The sequence below is a fragment of the Gekko japonicus genome, unplaced genomic scaffold (genome assembly GCF_001447785.1).
Source record: "Gekko japonicus isolate JY-2015 unplaced genomic scaffold, Gekko_japonicus_V1.1 scaffold7, whole genome shotgun sequence".
In the NCBI taxonomy this organism is placed as follows: Eukaryota; Metazoa; Chordata; class Lepidosauria; order Squamata; family Gekkonidae; genus Gekko; species Gekko japonicus.
This window is the reverse complement of record NW_015159711.1, coordinates 3,860,192-3,874,728: the sequence shown is the minus strand read 5'-3', so window position 1 is coordinate 3,874,728 and position 14,537 is coordinate 3,860,192. Positions and strand designations below refer to the sequence as shown.

Here is a 14,537-nt window from a genome sequence, read left to right as displayed (position 1 = left end):
TAAATCTAACTCTCTGGTGAGATGCAAGGTTTTGAAAGCCGTTAAATAGCATCGATATTTTTTGCTTGTTGTTAACTAGTATTCACTGTCTTGAAAAATACAACAATAATTTATTGTCTCTCTGTGTGTGCATTTAATAATTAGTCTGCTAATTAATTTGGCCTGTTTTTGTTCATCTCCCAGAGCCGAGTGAGCAAATCCTTTTTTCTTTTTTTCTTTATATGAGTTATTCTGAACCATTTATAAATGTCATTTGCCGTTTTAATTAGCAGGGTGTGATGCATCTCTAGGGATTTCTGCCCCCCCCCTGCATTCTTCTCAGCCTTGTATAGATGAGCATGACTGACTGCAGAATGTTCATATTCTGCCTCCTCCTCAAGCTCAGCTCTCTGGTGTAGGGGCCAGCTTCTTTTGCCCGTCTTCCAAAATTTCTGGGTGGTGGTTTGTGTGTGGAGAGCAGAGATTTCTGCTTGTTTAGTAGGAAACGTCAACCTGCGTCCTTCTGCAAGGTCAGCTTGTGCCTTGCTGTTTCTTAGATGCTATTAAACTCTTAAATTCCTGCCAAGTGTTACACAAAACCAAAATGTACATATTGGCCATAAAGGCTTACGCATCACTCTCTTTACCTACCTGTTCCATTACATTTTTAGCTGGCCCTTCCTTCAAGGAGCTTGGCGCAGCATATACACTTGGCCCCTTTGGTGCCTTAACAACAACCCTTAGTGGTAGGTTAGGCTAAGAGTAGCTGATATTCTGCTATGGTCAGGCCCCACCTGGAGTACTGTGTCCAGTTTTGGGCACCACATTTTAGGAAGGATGTTGACAAGCTCGAGCGTGTCCAGAAGAGGGCAACCAGGATGGTGAGAGGGTTGGAATCCAAGTCTTATGAGAAAAGGCTGAAAGAGTTGGGTATGTTTAGCCTGGGAAAGAGAAGGCTTAGAGGGGACATGATTGCAGTATTCAAGTATTTGAAGGGCTGTCATGTAGAAGGTGGAGCAGATCTATTCTCTCTTGCTCCGGATTGCAAGACTAGATCTAATGGGTGGAAATTACAAGGGAGTCGTTACCGGCTAAATATCAGGAGAAACTTCCTAACTGTAAGAGTGGTTGAGCAGTGGAACAGTCTGCTTCAGGAGGTGGTGAATGTTCCTTCGCGGGATGTTTTCAAGCCGAGGCTGGACGACCATCTTTCGGGTATGTTGTAGGTATGTAGGGCTATCTTTCAGCTATATAGCTCCTGCAGAGTGCAGGTGATTGGACTAGATGACCTGCAAGTTCCCTTCCAACTCTAATATTCTATGATTCTGTGATACAGAATACGCCAGTGAAGTTTATGGCTGGGTAGAAATTGAACCCAGACCTCTGCAGTCCAAGTCTGGTATTCTAACCTCTACATTACACTGCACAAGTTGTATCTTCTTGCTGTGCGCTAATAATTCATTTGTAGGCCGCATTGCAGAGCTAAACTCATGGGGGGGGGCAGGGTGATGTCCTCTTTGTCCCTTTGCTCTCTCAAGGGCAGCATCACCCTGCACCTTCCTAATATTTGTGATCTCTGATTTAATGTGAGTGAAAGGTACAAAGTCTGCCTGAGACTTTGAAATGGAGGAATTGAGTTTGTCATGCAACTGATACAGAAGCGCTTTAAATCCAGCCCTTCTGTAACACCGCAGCAGCCAAGGAGAAACCCAATTAGCATCTCTCTTCAGCTGCTGCTGGGACCGTAACTCTATGCAAGGCTTGTGAAAGCAAAATGTTCCTGGGAGATTTTGTCACTTTCCCCCCCTGCTCCTTTTGAGGGTATTGATGTTCTTGGCCGGATCACCTTCACTGTTGTGGACCAACAGTCTGTACTCTGATGCTATGCTGGGTCACAATTTTAAACAGTGCTTCCCACTGACTTTTAAAGCTGCATCTGTGCAAATTGATTGGCTGGGTTGACCAATGCAAGTTGCCTGCCTTTTGCTGGGATGATATGTCCACCAAGTGCCATGGCCTGATGCTTAACCAATGGCCACTGGGCCAGGGGGAAGATGAAAGGGCTCCATGGTGTGCTCTGGTGTTCCAGAAAATCCTTGGCTAGATACCTTGTCTCTGAAGTGGACTCTACTCCTAAGCCTCTTATTATGGATCAGGAACTGCCCTATACTTTGTTTTATCTGTGTAGAGACATGGATCCTAAGATTACTTTTGCAGTAGGAAAATTTGCTTCAGTCCTTTTATCCCTTGCATCCCAAAAAAGAAGACAACTTTTTTTCCTGCTGCTCAAGATTTGTAAATCAATAAGCTTCTAATAAAAGGAATGGAGAGGATTCGACTCCACCAAAACTTAGACTGGGATAAAAAGGTGTCAGCCTTTATGGTGCAACCAGACTTTTCCCCCCTCCTATTTTTGCCAGATATATGGGCGCAGGGAAGCAATTTGAAGGAGAAAATAGAGATTGCTTGGGTGAAAGGGAAGCAGTGGCAGAAAGTGTAAAAGTAGACTGGAGAAAGAAGCATTAGAAGAGCATTCGGGGTGGTGGGAAATAGCATCTTCTTAACACCCCCCCCCCCCAAAAGCTCTAACTCTGTCTTAACCCATACTATCTGTTTCAAGTTTGTTCTGGCCCATGTGTGTTTCAGAGCAGCTCTTTGGGTGCGGTTAGGTAGCCATTGGCCTTAGATCAGTGCCGAAATGCATTGGGCCATGAGCCCAGAAAGAATGGGATGTGTGAAGCAAACTAAGAGGGCAAATTTGGGCGTGTCTTTTTCAAGTGACCTTTTAAGTGGCAGACTGTATGCCTTGCTCATCGTGGCCTGTGAGGAAAGTAGGACGCTCGCTTAACTGTGTTCTTAGGTTCTTCATCCGGTGAATTTATCTTCTCTCTTCCTCGCAAAGAGGCTGGAATAAATCTTGGCAGCCCTCCCTGCTTCATATTCTGGGCTGGATTTAACTGATATTGATGTGCCTCTTGGCAACCAGCGCCCCTGCCTCTCAGGCATAAATTTCCTATGGTGTAGCTCAGGGCGCTGCAAAGATGGGCCCTCCTCCCTTAGAAATACTGCCAGTTGCAAAATGAGGTTTGCGGTTGGCACTAACCGTTTATGGAAGCACTGCACCAAATGAGACTCGATTAGAGGGGTGCTTTTCATTATTCAAAGAATTTAAAGGAATTTCCAGAGGATATTTTGCGGGCAAGGTATCTTGGCAAAATGCCAATAGACCTCCACTTCAGCATCGGGGTGTGCTTCTAGCTCTGACTTTGTCTCCCCACTGTGCCCTTGGACTTCTTGCTGGGCAAATTTGCTTGATATGTTTTCCTGTCCTTAAAACATTGTTTCCATAATGATCTGTCCCGTTCTTATCCTGCAATTCCTGCAGAGATCTCAGTGTGCCTTATATCATTCTCCCCTCCCCACGTTATCCTCATTAAAAGGCTCAGATAGAGAGAGACTTGCCCAAGGTCACCCGGCAAGTGTGGTGGTAGCTCCTTGTCTGGGTAGATGGATGCATTTAGATCTACTGGATCTTCTGTATTTGTTTGCCAGTGGTGTGCAAAGTGGGTCAGAAGTTTGCATGGACAGGAGGAGGATGGGGCATGATGCGTAACCATTCCCCTGACCTCTGCTTTTCTTCTGGATCATTATCTCTTCCTCACCCTGCATGGGGATTTGTAGGCTTTTAACTAGAGTAGTAGATGTCCCTTCCTCTCTACTGGGCCTCCTCTCAGTGGGTCAGAACTGTATTACCATCTAAGGACCAAATCTTGAAAGAGATGACATCTGTGAGACTTTAACTATAACTTGCACCAGAATGCTGCAGCCAGGCTGTTGATGGGTCTCACTAGACGGGACCATATCCGGCCTGCACTGAAAGCGCTGCACTGGCTGCCAATGGCGTACCGGATTCGCTTCAAAGTGCTGGTTTTGACCTTTAAAGCCCTATATGGCCAGGGTCCGGCTTACCTTAGGGACTGCCTCTCCCCGCATGTTCCCCCAAGGGCACTCGCTCAGGGTTGCAAAATTTCCTGGACATTCCAGGCCCCAGAAACATAACATTTGTGGTTACCAGGGCTAGGGCGTTCTCAGTGGCGGTTCCTACCTGGTGGAATGAGCTCCCAGAAGAGATCCTGGCCCTGCGGGACTTGGTACAGTTCCGCAGGGCCTGTAAAATGGAGCTCTTCCACCTGGCCTTTGAGTAGGAGCTGCTGCCACCATAATTACGCCATCATCATCATGTTGCCATCGTCCCCCTTATTGGTCCCGCAAATTGACCACCCCTGGAGCGGGAACTATTTGGGGTGCGAGACGTGCCTGGCAGAGAACAACGCTGTATGGACGTATATTGTTGCTGCTATATTGATTGTTATTCTTGTTGCTTGTTGTTAGTATTTTTAGAACCCCATCTTGAATTTTATAGTTAACTAATTTTGGAGCACCGTAAAGTAAATTTTAGTGTACTGTAGTTATTGTATTTTATATTATTCTGTACTGTTTTAATGTTTTAACTTGGGCATCCGTGCCCCTTGTGAGCCGCCCTGAGCCTTCGGGGAGGGCAGGATATAAATTTAAAGATAAATAAATAAAAATAAAAATGAATATTGTTGTATTGTGTTTTATTGGCATTTTAACTGTTTTAATTTTTGTATACTGTATATTGTTTAGTAAATCTGATGGAACCCACCTTGAGTCTGCTATGCAAGGAGGGCAGGATATAAATCTAATAAAATAAATAGATGCTTTTTCACTGATCAAATGGGTGAAACCAGCCTCTGGGAAGAAAGTATTAAGCAAGAGAAAGATTAAATGTCCTGTTCTCACCTTTTCCCCTGCAAAATCCCACGCTTGTTCTGAACTTACAGAATTAAAGGTAGTATGATGCAGGCGTTTTACACTGTGTCTCTGGGGTGTATCTGTATACCAGAGTAAATTATAAAATGTCATTTGCAAGCTCTTGAATGGGAAGGGCACTAATGGCAATCGAGAAAAAACTTGGGATGGGCACGAACTGGACCATGAAGCAAAAGTCATCATGAATTTTAACCTGTTTGTGGTTCACGAACCAAAGTTCGTGAAGGCTCTATTGTCATGAACTTCCATGCACTTTTTAAAAAGCTTGTGGCTAGAGCAGAAAGCAGGGACTCCGAGTCCCTTTAAACCCCTGCTTTGTGTTCCCTGCAAAAGCCACACAAATAGTTGAGTGGCAGCTGCTCAGCTGTTTCAAGGTTTCTTGTGCAGTCTCTTTAAACTTTAAAGGGACTGCACAAGACAGCCCATTGAAAGGGACTGCAGTCCCCTTTCAACAGGGTTTGTGGGGCCACAAACCAGTTTGGTTCGTGAACAAACCTCCCAGTTTGATTTGGTTCATGGTTTGGGCCACAGACCATGAACCAACATGAACCGCATTTTTCCAGTTCGTACCCACCCCTTCAGAAAAAACCTCCCAGAAAAAACCTCCCTATCATTGGAGCCCAAGATAGCTGACCAGTGCCTGTATTAACTTGGTGTGTGCTCTGGAATGTCGTCATTCTGTGACATGCACAAGAGAACTTCAGTAGGTAAGTTGGTACTGGAAGGGTTCTCTGAAGTCATGAAGTTTGTATGCCGGTTGCATATATTTCTTCTTAATCTTGACAAGTCGGTAATATCTGCAAACCAAGAACAGTGCCCATCTTTTTTTTCTGTAGAGCTGAGAACCAGACTTACTTTCATCTCTTCCCCTTAGTTTTCGCTATTGGCTTTTCCGCATTCTCATTTTCCTCACTTGTGTCTTCCTGTTTTGGGGTTTCCCCCCTGTTCTGTACCTGTTTTGTTCCCTCTGGTGGTTGATTTGATCTGATACTGCTTTATGTAGGCACATCTGCAGACTTAAGCTGCAGGTTTTTATGCCAGAAATAAATCAATGTAATATTGAAAGGAGCAGTAGAGGGAGCAAAACATGTGCAGAACAGGGAAAAAAAACCCTGAAACAATAGAAGCGCACAAGCAAAGAAAATGAGAATCCAGAGAAGCCCAAGATCTTAGGTTTTGAGACTGAAAATGAAACCTCCTTATGCCAAGGTAGCATCCGTTGATTCCCAGTTGCTGGGAGCTGATCTCTGTTGCCTGTGGGCAATCTGGCAGGCCACTGTGGGGAATAGGATGCTGGACCACATAGACCTTTGGTGTGACCCAGGAGGGTTGCTCTTACATTCTTATGACCTTCACAGGTTTGGCTACATTCTAGAGGAGGCAGAGCTATAGCCTTTGTTGAGTGTTGTGACTTCAGCTATGGTCCCAGAAGCTGTTGGTTCTCACATTTTAGTTCTTTCCCCTCAGCCAAGTTTATTCAGTTGCGAACTTAGACTTGTCATCTTGCTGACAAAGACAGGGTCAAGAGGCCCATGTAACAAACCCACAATCTTGGCTCTCTCAGCAGCCTTTCTTAACAAGGCATTGATATGGGGGAGGGAGGGTGTTGGCTCAGCTCCCTGTTCCTTTGTTGAAGAAAAAAAAGTGAATGTGTTTTGCAGGGATGGAGGCTAGTGACTCGGGTGATTAACTGAAATGCTTTCTTTAAAAAAAAATCTGCAGTTCAAGCTTTAAATCAATGAAGCGGTGTGATTAATCAACGAAAGCTTACAACCCTTCTAACATCATTGCAGGTCAGGTAGATTTACCCCTAGGGAAACTGGATGTAGTATTGAGAATTATTTGGAAAAAATTGTGAATGTGTGTGAGGTCAGCACTGGGGTTTGCCCTCCCATGCATATAGTTAAGGTTCTTTCCTTACAATTATCACTCTGTATTGTTATTTATTTTATTTTTATTTTATTTATTTTATTTCATTTATACCCCGCCCTCCCCACGCACGGGCTCAGGGCAGCTTACATAGGCACAACAGTGCAATAAAATACAACTCTTGCTATATATATAAAATGTGTGTGTGAGTGGACTGTATTCTACCATTGGCTTTCATGGGCTTGAAGGCTTATTAGTCTAGCCATATATGCATGCAGGAAATACAGGACGGAATGTAATTACATAAAATTCTAATGTAATCAAGAAAAGTACAGAGAGCGTTCACAATAGCAATGATTGCTAATCTTCCGAGTTCTGCTAAACTAGCTAACACCTGTAATGACTGAATAATCCCAAATCCTTTTTAAATCCTCAGGAGACAGATTTCTTGATAAATTCTAATGCATCTATTTCCCACTGGAGTTTCCCTTTGATGTTCTTTTGCTGAAGAACAGTGATTGGAAAGGGGAAAGTGCAAATATTGTTATAGCAGGATGTCCTGTCCTTCACAAGTGTTTGAGAATGTGCAGCCATGTTCTATTGTGGCTTTCAATATCATCAATCATGGTGTCCTTCAGGACTGCCTATCTGGGCTGGGATTTGGGAGGCACCATTCTGTGTTGGTTTTAGTCCTACCTGTAGAGCAGGTTTCAGAAGGTTGTACTGGGGGACTGCTGCTCAGTCCCTTGGCCTTTGGGGTCCTACAAGGTTCCATTTTGTTCTCTGTGCTCTTTAACATCTACATGAACCTGCTAGGTGTGGTCATATGGAGATCTGGGCTGGGTTGTCACCAATATGCAGATGCATCTCAGCTCTATCTTGCACTTCTGGCTGTTCCCAAGGAGGCAGTAGAAAACCCTGAGGCAGTTTTGGAATGAATGCAGACTAATAGACTGAAGCATAATCCCAACAAGACAGAAGTACCACTGGTGGGTGGAAGGTCTGACCCAGGATTTAAGGTGCCACCCATTCTGGATAGAGTTGCACTCCCCTTGAAGAAACAGGGCTGTAGTCTGGGGATGCTCTTGAACCCAGGTCTACCAATGGATAAGCAAGTGGCAGCTGTTTTTACCCTGTTCTAGTGGTTAGCCAGCTACAACCTTTCCTGGGCAGAAAAGATCTGGCCACTGTGGTGCATGCCCTGGTTACATCTAGATTAATTACTGTGATGTGTGGGCCTTGAGAAGTGTTCAGAAACTCCAGTTGGTACAGAATGCTGCAGCCAGCATGTTGGCTGGAGTCAGTTGTAGGCCCATCTATACTGACTCCCAGTTTGTTTCTTGGCACAATTCAAGGTGCTGGTTAGGGGCGTGTGCTCAGTGTATACCAAGCTGAATAAATAAATTCAGCCAAATAGAGATCAGAGATCTCTATTCGGCTACTGAAATAGCTGTGATATTATCTGGCTTTTATTCGAGCGCAGCTAGAAGGCATTTAAAGAGACTGTGGTGGCACAATTCAGCAAGTGAACTCAGCCAGCATTTAAAGTTTAAATCCCTTCTCCATTATTCCCTATGGGGACGGTCCCCATAGGGTATAATGGAGCCAAATAAATTCAGGTTTCCCAAATATTTACCCCAATCCCAATACAAAACTGATATTGATATTCAGGAATATTTGGGAATACTGATATTTTCTGGGACCAATAGACCCGAATCAGAAAAAAAAACCAATTTCCCCCCTAGTGCTGGTTTTGACCTTCAAAGCTCTATGTGGTTTGGGACCAACATACCTGAAGCACAGCGTACTCTCTTATGAACCCAACCTAACCACTGTGGTCATCGTTGGAGGCCCTGCTTTTGGTGCCCCCTCCTTCTGCGATCAGGTGGGTGGCAACCCAGAAGAATGCCTTCTCAGTTTTATTTATTTATTTATTTAATTTATACCCCGCCTTCCCTGCCAAGGCGGGCTCAGGGTGACTTAACGGATATTTCATAAAACTCCAATTAAAACCTATCATAACATATAGTCATAAACATAAAATACCAATAATTTAAAATACAACTTTGTGGCACCAAAGCTCTGCAGCTCTCTTCCCAGGAAGATTTGTCCGTCCCATTCTGTTGCCATCTTCTGCCAGCAGGTGAAGACACTTTGTTTAGTTTGGTGCGCCCTCAATGATCCCTCCTTCCTGACCAATGTTTTAATTGCTGTTCTTTGTATGTTCTTTTAGCTCTGTGTTTAGTTGTTTAATAATGTGGCTGGGGGGCTGGTTTTAATGGTTTTAAAATGTAATTTTACCATGTGTGTTTTAATTTGTTAGCCACCTTAGTGGCCCTTGTAGGGGCAGAACGATAGGTTATAATGTTTAAAAAATAAATAACATAAACGTTGTGCTGAATTTTGGAGATGCCAGAAGCATTGGGACTTCCTTGCAGTGCTTCTGCCTGGCTCAGATCCCAGCAGCTTCCTATGAGAAACCCTCCCTCTCTTCCCTCAACTAAGAAGGGTGCTTGCATGGGCCCTTGGCAGAGGCTGTGGGCACTTCGTCCTGGGGACTGGTTATGGCACTTAGGATTAAAATGCAAGAGCTGATGGCATCTGTCTGTGTTGAATTATCTCAGTCAGGACTAAATCAACATCAGATGGAAGAGTGTGAACCAGCTGTGGATGATGAATCAAGGCAAGATGAAATGACGCTGGAGGGGAGGGTGTTGGGGAAAAGGGTTTTACCTGTTATCAGTGAACAATGCATAATGCTACTGGGACAGGTAGATGGTGTGAGTGTGCTCTTGGATCTGCTGGTCAAAACTGCTGACAGTGATAGACCGAAGTGCTTTTCGTCTAATGCAGTGGATGTATCTTTTGGTAGGCAGTTAAGGATATTAACATTTAATTGTGCCTTTTTATAACCTCTCAGGTGATTTACTGCATCATATTCTATGTAGGGCTGCCCTTAAAGACAGCGTGTACTCCTGCATGCCTGCACTGACGACCTGCCTTGCCGTATCTTTCTGGCCAATCCATTCTGTACTTTCTGGCCCTGTGACAAGGTGTCGGTGCTGCACTTTAAAGCCCATATGTCTCTAGCACCCAATGTGGTGCAGAGCATGTGCTTTATGTGCAGAAGATCCCAGGCTCTTTGGCATCTCCAGGTCAAAGGTGCTCAGATGCCAGTTGTCCTTTGCCTAGGCTCCCTGAAGAACCGCTGCTCATCAGATGAGACTTTGCTGTAGTAGTTTTTCTGGCTAGCATCTCTCCTGTTGTTGATGGTCACGTTTGCTAAACCTAAGGGCTTTGCTAACAAGTTCTTTTAACAAAGCTCTATGGGAGGAGGGTCCAAATAGAAGTGAGCAAGTTTTTGTGTTGGTATTTCACAGTTTGGTTAATGTTGATGTTATTATCTTTTTATGATTGCAGTGAGCATATTTGGAAAGGCAGGTTATGAATGTCCTAACAATGACACGCCTTTTCAGTTTCCATTATAAAGAAAATTTGAAGTTTTCATTCCTGCAGTTGCAGTTTCTTGATCTGCTGTATATTCGGTGCAATCACTGGTTGTTCTGATATAAAGCGACTTTGAGACATACCTTTTAAATAAAACATTAAACATAATGGGCCAGGGGAGTGTTCAAAGCTGTCTGCTTTCAGAGACCAAAGAAACAGCATTCAAGCAGGATTTTCTCCAGTTTCAATGAAGGGGGGGGGGACCCTTGTTCCCATTTTCCAGTATTCTTACTGAGTGCGAAGCCAGTGGATGATTGACAGGCATGGGGCACCGTCCAATTAAAATAGTTATTGCATTAAACCTAATCAAATGTGTTTGGAACTATTGGTCTTTTTGTAGATTTGGGTTTTTTTGTTTATTTTTATTATCTTTGGCTGGGTGTTCTATTACTTTTTAGCCTCCCTAATTTTATACCCATTGGCTCTCACACACACACGCACGCACCCCAAGTTGATTGCTAAAGGTATGGTAGTAACCTGTGTTGACCTTCTACAGTATCTTTAAGACCTGGATGTGGCTTAGGCCCATTTCAAATACTAGCAATCTTTCAGTAGACGCTTCTAGGGTTGGACCTCACACATCTGTTCTGTGTTTAACAATACCTGTTCTTCTGGTGGCAGCCTTGCCTGTATGTGCAGACCTCAATGGGCTAGATCCAAAAGTGCCTTTTTGCTCACCAAAGGGGCCCTGCTGTGAGTGGGGAGGGTGTGTTTTTGTACCGGTCCCATGGTTTGGATCCATTTTAATAATGGCAGCTCCCATTTTAGGTTCCCTGTTGAGCAGCCAACTTTTCAGTGACTTGAAGTTGGTTACGTGGGTTAACAGAACCGGCGCTGTTAAACTAACAGTTGGTCAACTTCATACTGTCAGACAACAATCTGGTATTGAACGCAGACTTGTAACATTATAACGTGTCAGTTCTTAGATGGAAGTTCCATTTGTGTCCTTTTTTCAGAAAGTTGTTAAATATGTGAGAGCCTTCTTCTGGAAGGACTTCTACTGTGCAAACTCATTCTCTGAAAACTGGCCTTGAGAAACTTCTGGGATACAGTCGTTGAAGGAAAGTTGTGTTTGCTTTGTTTTCCCCCTTTGTGAAGCTCTCCATCTTCCTGAGCCTGCTTCCTGTTGCTTCTCCCCCCCCCCCCCCCCCCGTTGTTCTGGATCTTCATTTTTATCACTGCTCCTACAGGAGCCAGAGTCATCTCACTTGCGGCTCACACCTTGGGCAAACTACTAAGCAAAGGAGCCCATTTGGTCAAAAACTGGCTGGGGAAAGTGGTTGCTGAGGAGGTATATCCTGGGGTCTGGTGCCCAGGGAGAGGCTGTGATGCCTAGGCGCACGGAGCTAGAAGCTGATGCAAGCTGGGGGTGTGGCAGCTTATGCCCTCGGAGTCTTGCTTAGCATATACTGCACATCAGAAACAACGGAAATGTAGCCTGTGCTTCAAGAGCCACAGCACAATAGCAGGGTAGTCGTACTCAAGCACAAATGTATCTCATCCTTCCCTAGTGAAGGGATAGGGTGTTGTTCTTCATCATGACCTCTTGGTAAGGTTGCTAACTCCAGGTTGAGAAGTTCCTGGAGATTTTTTTGGGGGGTGTTCCCTCTAAGCTGAGTTAGTGTGAGCTAGCTCACAGTTTTTTAGCCTCTGGCTCACACATTTTTGTCTTAGCTCAGGAAGGATGGCTCCTGAGCAAACTAATTTATGCAGTAGCCCAATCGCTCGCTCACAACTTCAATGTCTGTAGCTCACAAAGTAGAATTTTTGCTCACAAGACTCCACAGCTTAGAGAGAGCATTGGTGGAGCCTAGGGAGGATGAGATATACCACCTTGGCATTATTATGATCAATACCATAGAGTCCACTCTTCAAAGCAGCCTTTTTATCCAGGGGGAATTAATCTCTGCTGTCTGCAGATCTGTTACAATTCTGGGAGATCTCCAGGCCTCACCTGGAGGTTGGCAGTCCTATCTGTTGGTCTATTTGCCCTGAAAGTACACTGAGGAAATCATTCCAGTTCCTGTTGGCATGGTTAATTTCAAACACTCATATACCCATGTCTTCAGAAGCCTAAGGGGCTTAAGGTAGAAATGCTGGTCCCCCCCCCCCCCCTTTTGCTGACCGGAATGCTAAAAGGTGGGTAGGCGCAGGGGGCATTAGGGCGGGAGGCTGGGGGATTGGCATTCTGTGGAGCCAACTCCCTGAACAAGAAGAATGTTACAGGGAAGGACTTGCTGGTGCCAGAAAATAAAATAAAAGGTGTTCAGTGATTTGGGCTTAAAAGCCTAGGTCTGCAGGGAGGTTTTTTGTCTGCTATCTTAGATCAACCCTTAGAAAAGAAGCTTTAACACAATGCTAGTCCTTTACGGAGGACTGCCCTAGACTTGGGCCTACCTCCTGTTGAAGATGCCCATTGAGCTGGGACATATCCCAGCTTTTACCCAGAAGCCAGACGTTTTGGAGAAAGTCCCATATAGGTCTATGCGGTGTGGGAGCATGTCCACTTCCCTGTGGCTTTTTGGAAGAGGCAAGGCAAGAGGTTGGAGGAGGGAGTTCTGGAAACGGAGCCCTATCTTGTGCAAACAGATGGCACTTGAAAGAGACAGTCTGAGTTTTTTTTTTTAAGTTATGCGAGTGTCTGGCTGCTTAGAATTAATTTCCCTCACACCTTTCCTCCCCCTTTTCAAGATACCTTGGCAGAGAGTGTTCTTGGAAATGGAGTAACTGTGTCAGGACCAGTGTTCCCTCTAAGCTGAGTTAGTGTGAGCTCAGGCAGGATGGCTCCAGAGCACACTAATTTATGCAGCAGCCAAATCGTTCACTCACAACTTTAATGCCAGCAGCTCACAAAGAAGAATTTTTGCTCACAAGACTCCTCAGCTTAGAGGGAACATTGGTCAGGACGGGAAGGGATCCTGCTCAGTAGTCTTAAACCGATAGGGGTCACTTTTTAGGAAACTCTGCTTAAGATCAAGACTCTGCCCACCCCCTCCATTCAGCTACAGTGCCACAGAAACACCAGTTCAGTTATGCAACTTCAGTACCATCTGCAATCTAAGGTCGGCATCTCCACAGCATTTATTTTTCATACAGGGGAGCCTTCTGTCATGTACCCCCACCAGAAATCTAAACAGGAGCAGTCCCAGAACAGGTTACCAGACCTCGAGATCTCCTGGAATTACAACTGACCTCCAGAGTGCAGAGGTCAGTTCCCCTGGAGAAAATGGACTGTATGGCATTATACCCTGCTGCGGTTCCTCCCTTCCCCAAATCCTACCTCTCCCAGGCTTGAGAGCCGGTTTGGTGTAGTGGTTAGGAGCACAGACTCTAATCTGGGAGAATCGGGTTTGATTCCCTAGTCCTCCACATGCAGCTGCTGGTGTGACCTTGAGTCAATTACAAGTTCTCTCAGAGCTATTCTCTCACAAGCAGTTCTCAAAAGAGCTCTCTCAGCCCCACCTACCTCACAGGCAGCATTCCCTCTAAGCTGAGTTAGTGTGAGCTAGCTCACAGTTTTTTAGCCTCTGGCTCACACATTTTTGCCTTCGCTCAGGCAGGATGTCTCCAGAGCAAACTAATTTATGCAGTAGCCAAATCGCTCACCCACAACTTTAATCCCAGTAGCTCACAAAGTAGAATTTTTGCTCACAAGACTCCACAGCTTAGAGGGAGCATTGCTCATAGGGTGTCTGTTGTGGGGAGGGGGAGGGAAAGGAGATTGTAAGCCACTCTGAGACTCCTTCGAGTAGTGAAGGCCGGGGTATAAATCTAGCTCTTCTTCACCCCCCAGATCTCCAGTTATTTCCCAGCCCGGGGGTATCAACTCTACAGTGGTCTGTTTGTGTCTTGAATGGAACCCACATCTATCCTTTTCTCCAAAAGACTACTGTGATGCCACTGGCACAATCCTCCTTCAGCAAGATTGCAACTGGCCAGCTGAAGGCCAGTACTCGAGAGAAAATGCTATTTGCTTAGCATAAAGCTCCTCAGACTACCTTTTAAATTACTGTCACTCTCTTCCAGGGGATTTCCCAGACAGTCTTCATTGGCCATGACTGGGGTGGGGCCAGCGTGTGGAACATGGCACTCTTTTACCCCGAAAGAGTAAGGTAGGTGGGTTGGATTAAGTCCTGGCTGTTTTATGGGATGGACATATCAGCTTTATGGTGTCCGTGGAATCTATTAACTGGGCACTGGGGTTTCAGCTGATCAGACAGAACCAAAGTAAAGTGAAATGCTTAACTACAAATAAACTTTCAGGATCCGGCTGCCTTCTGTATCTGAGTGCCTTTTCCAGTTTAAATAAGTCATTGTCAAACTTTTTT

At 44.9% G+C, this 14,537-nt stretch overlaps 1 protein-coding gene across 1 annotated transcript in view; it reads left to right on the top strand.

The window, feature by feature from the left end:
- Positions 1-14,537, top strand: part of EPHX2 (epoxide hydrolase 2, cytoplasmic) — a 92,509-nt gene that overhangs the window by 53,164 nt on the left and 24,808 nt on the right. Inside the window, exon 11 of the mRNA XM_015420635.1 lies at positions 14,236-14,321. Coding sequence (XP_015276121.1) covers positions 14,236-14,321 — 86 coding nt within the window. The remainder of the gene's footprint in view (positions 1-14,235; positions 14,322-14,537) is intronic.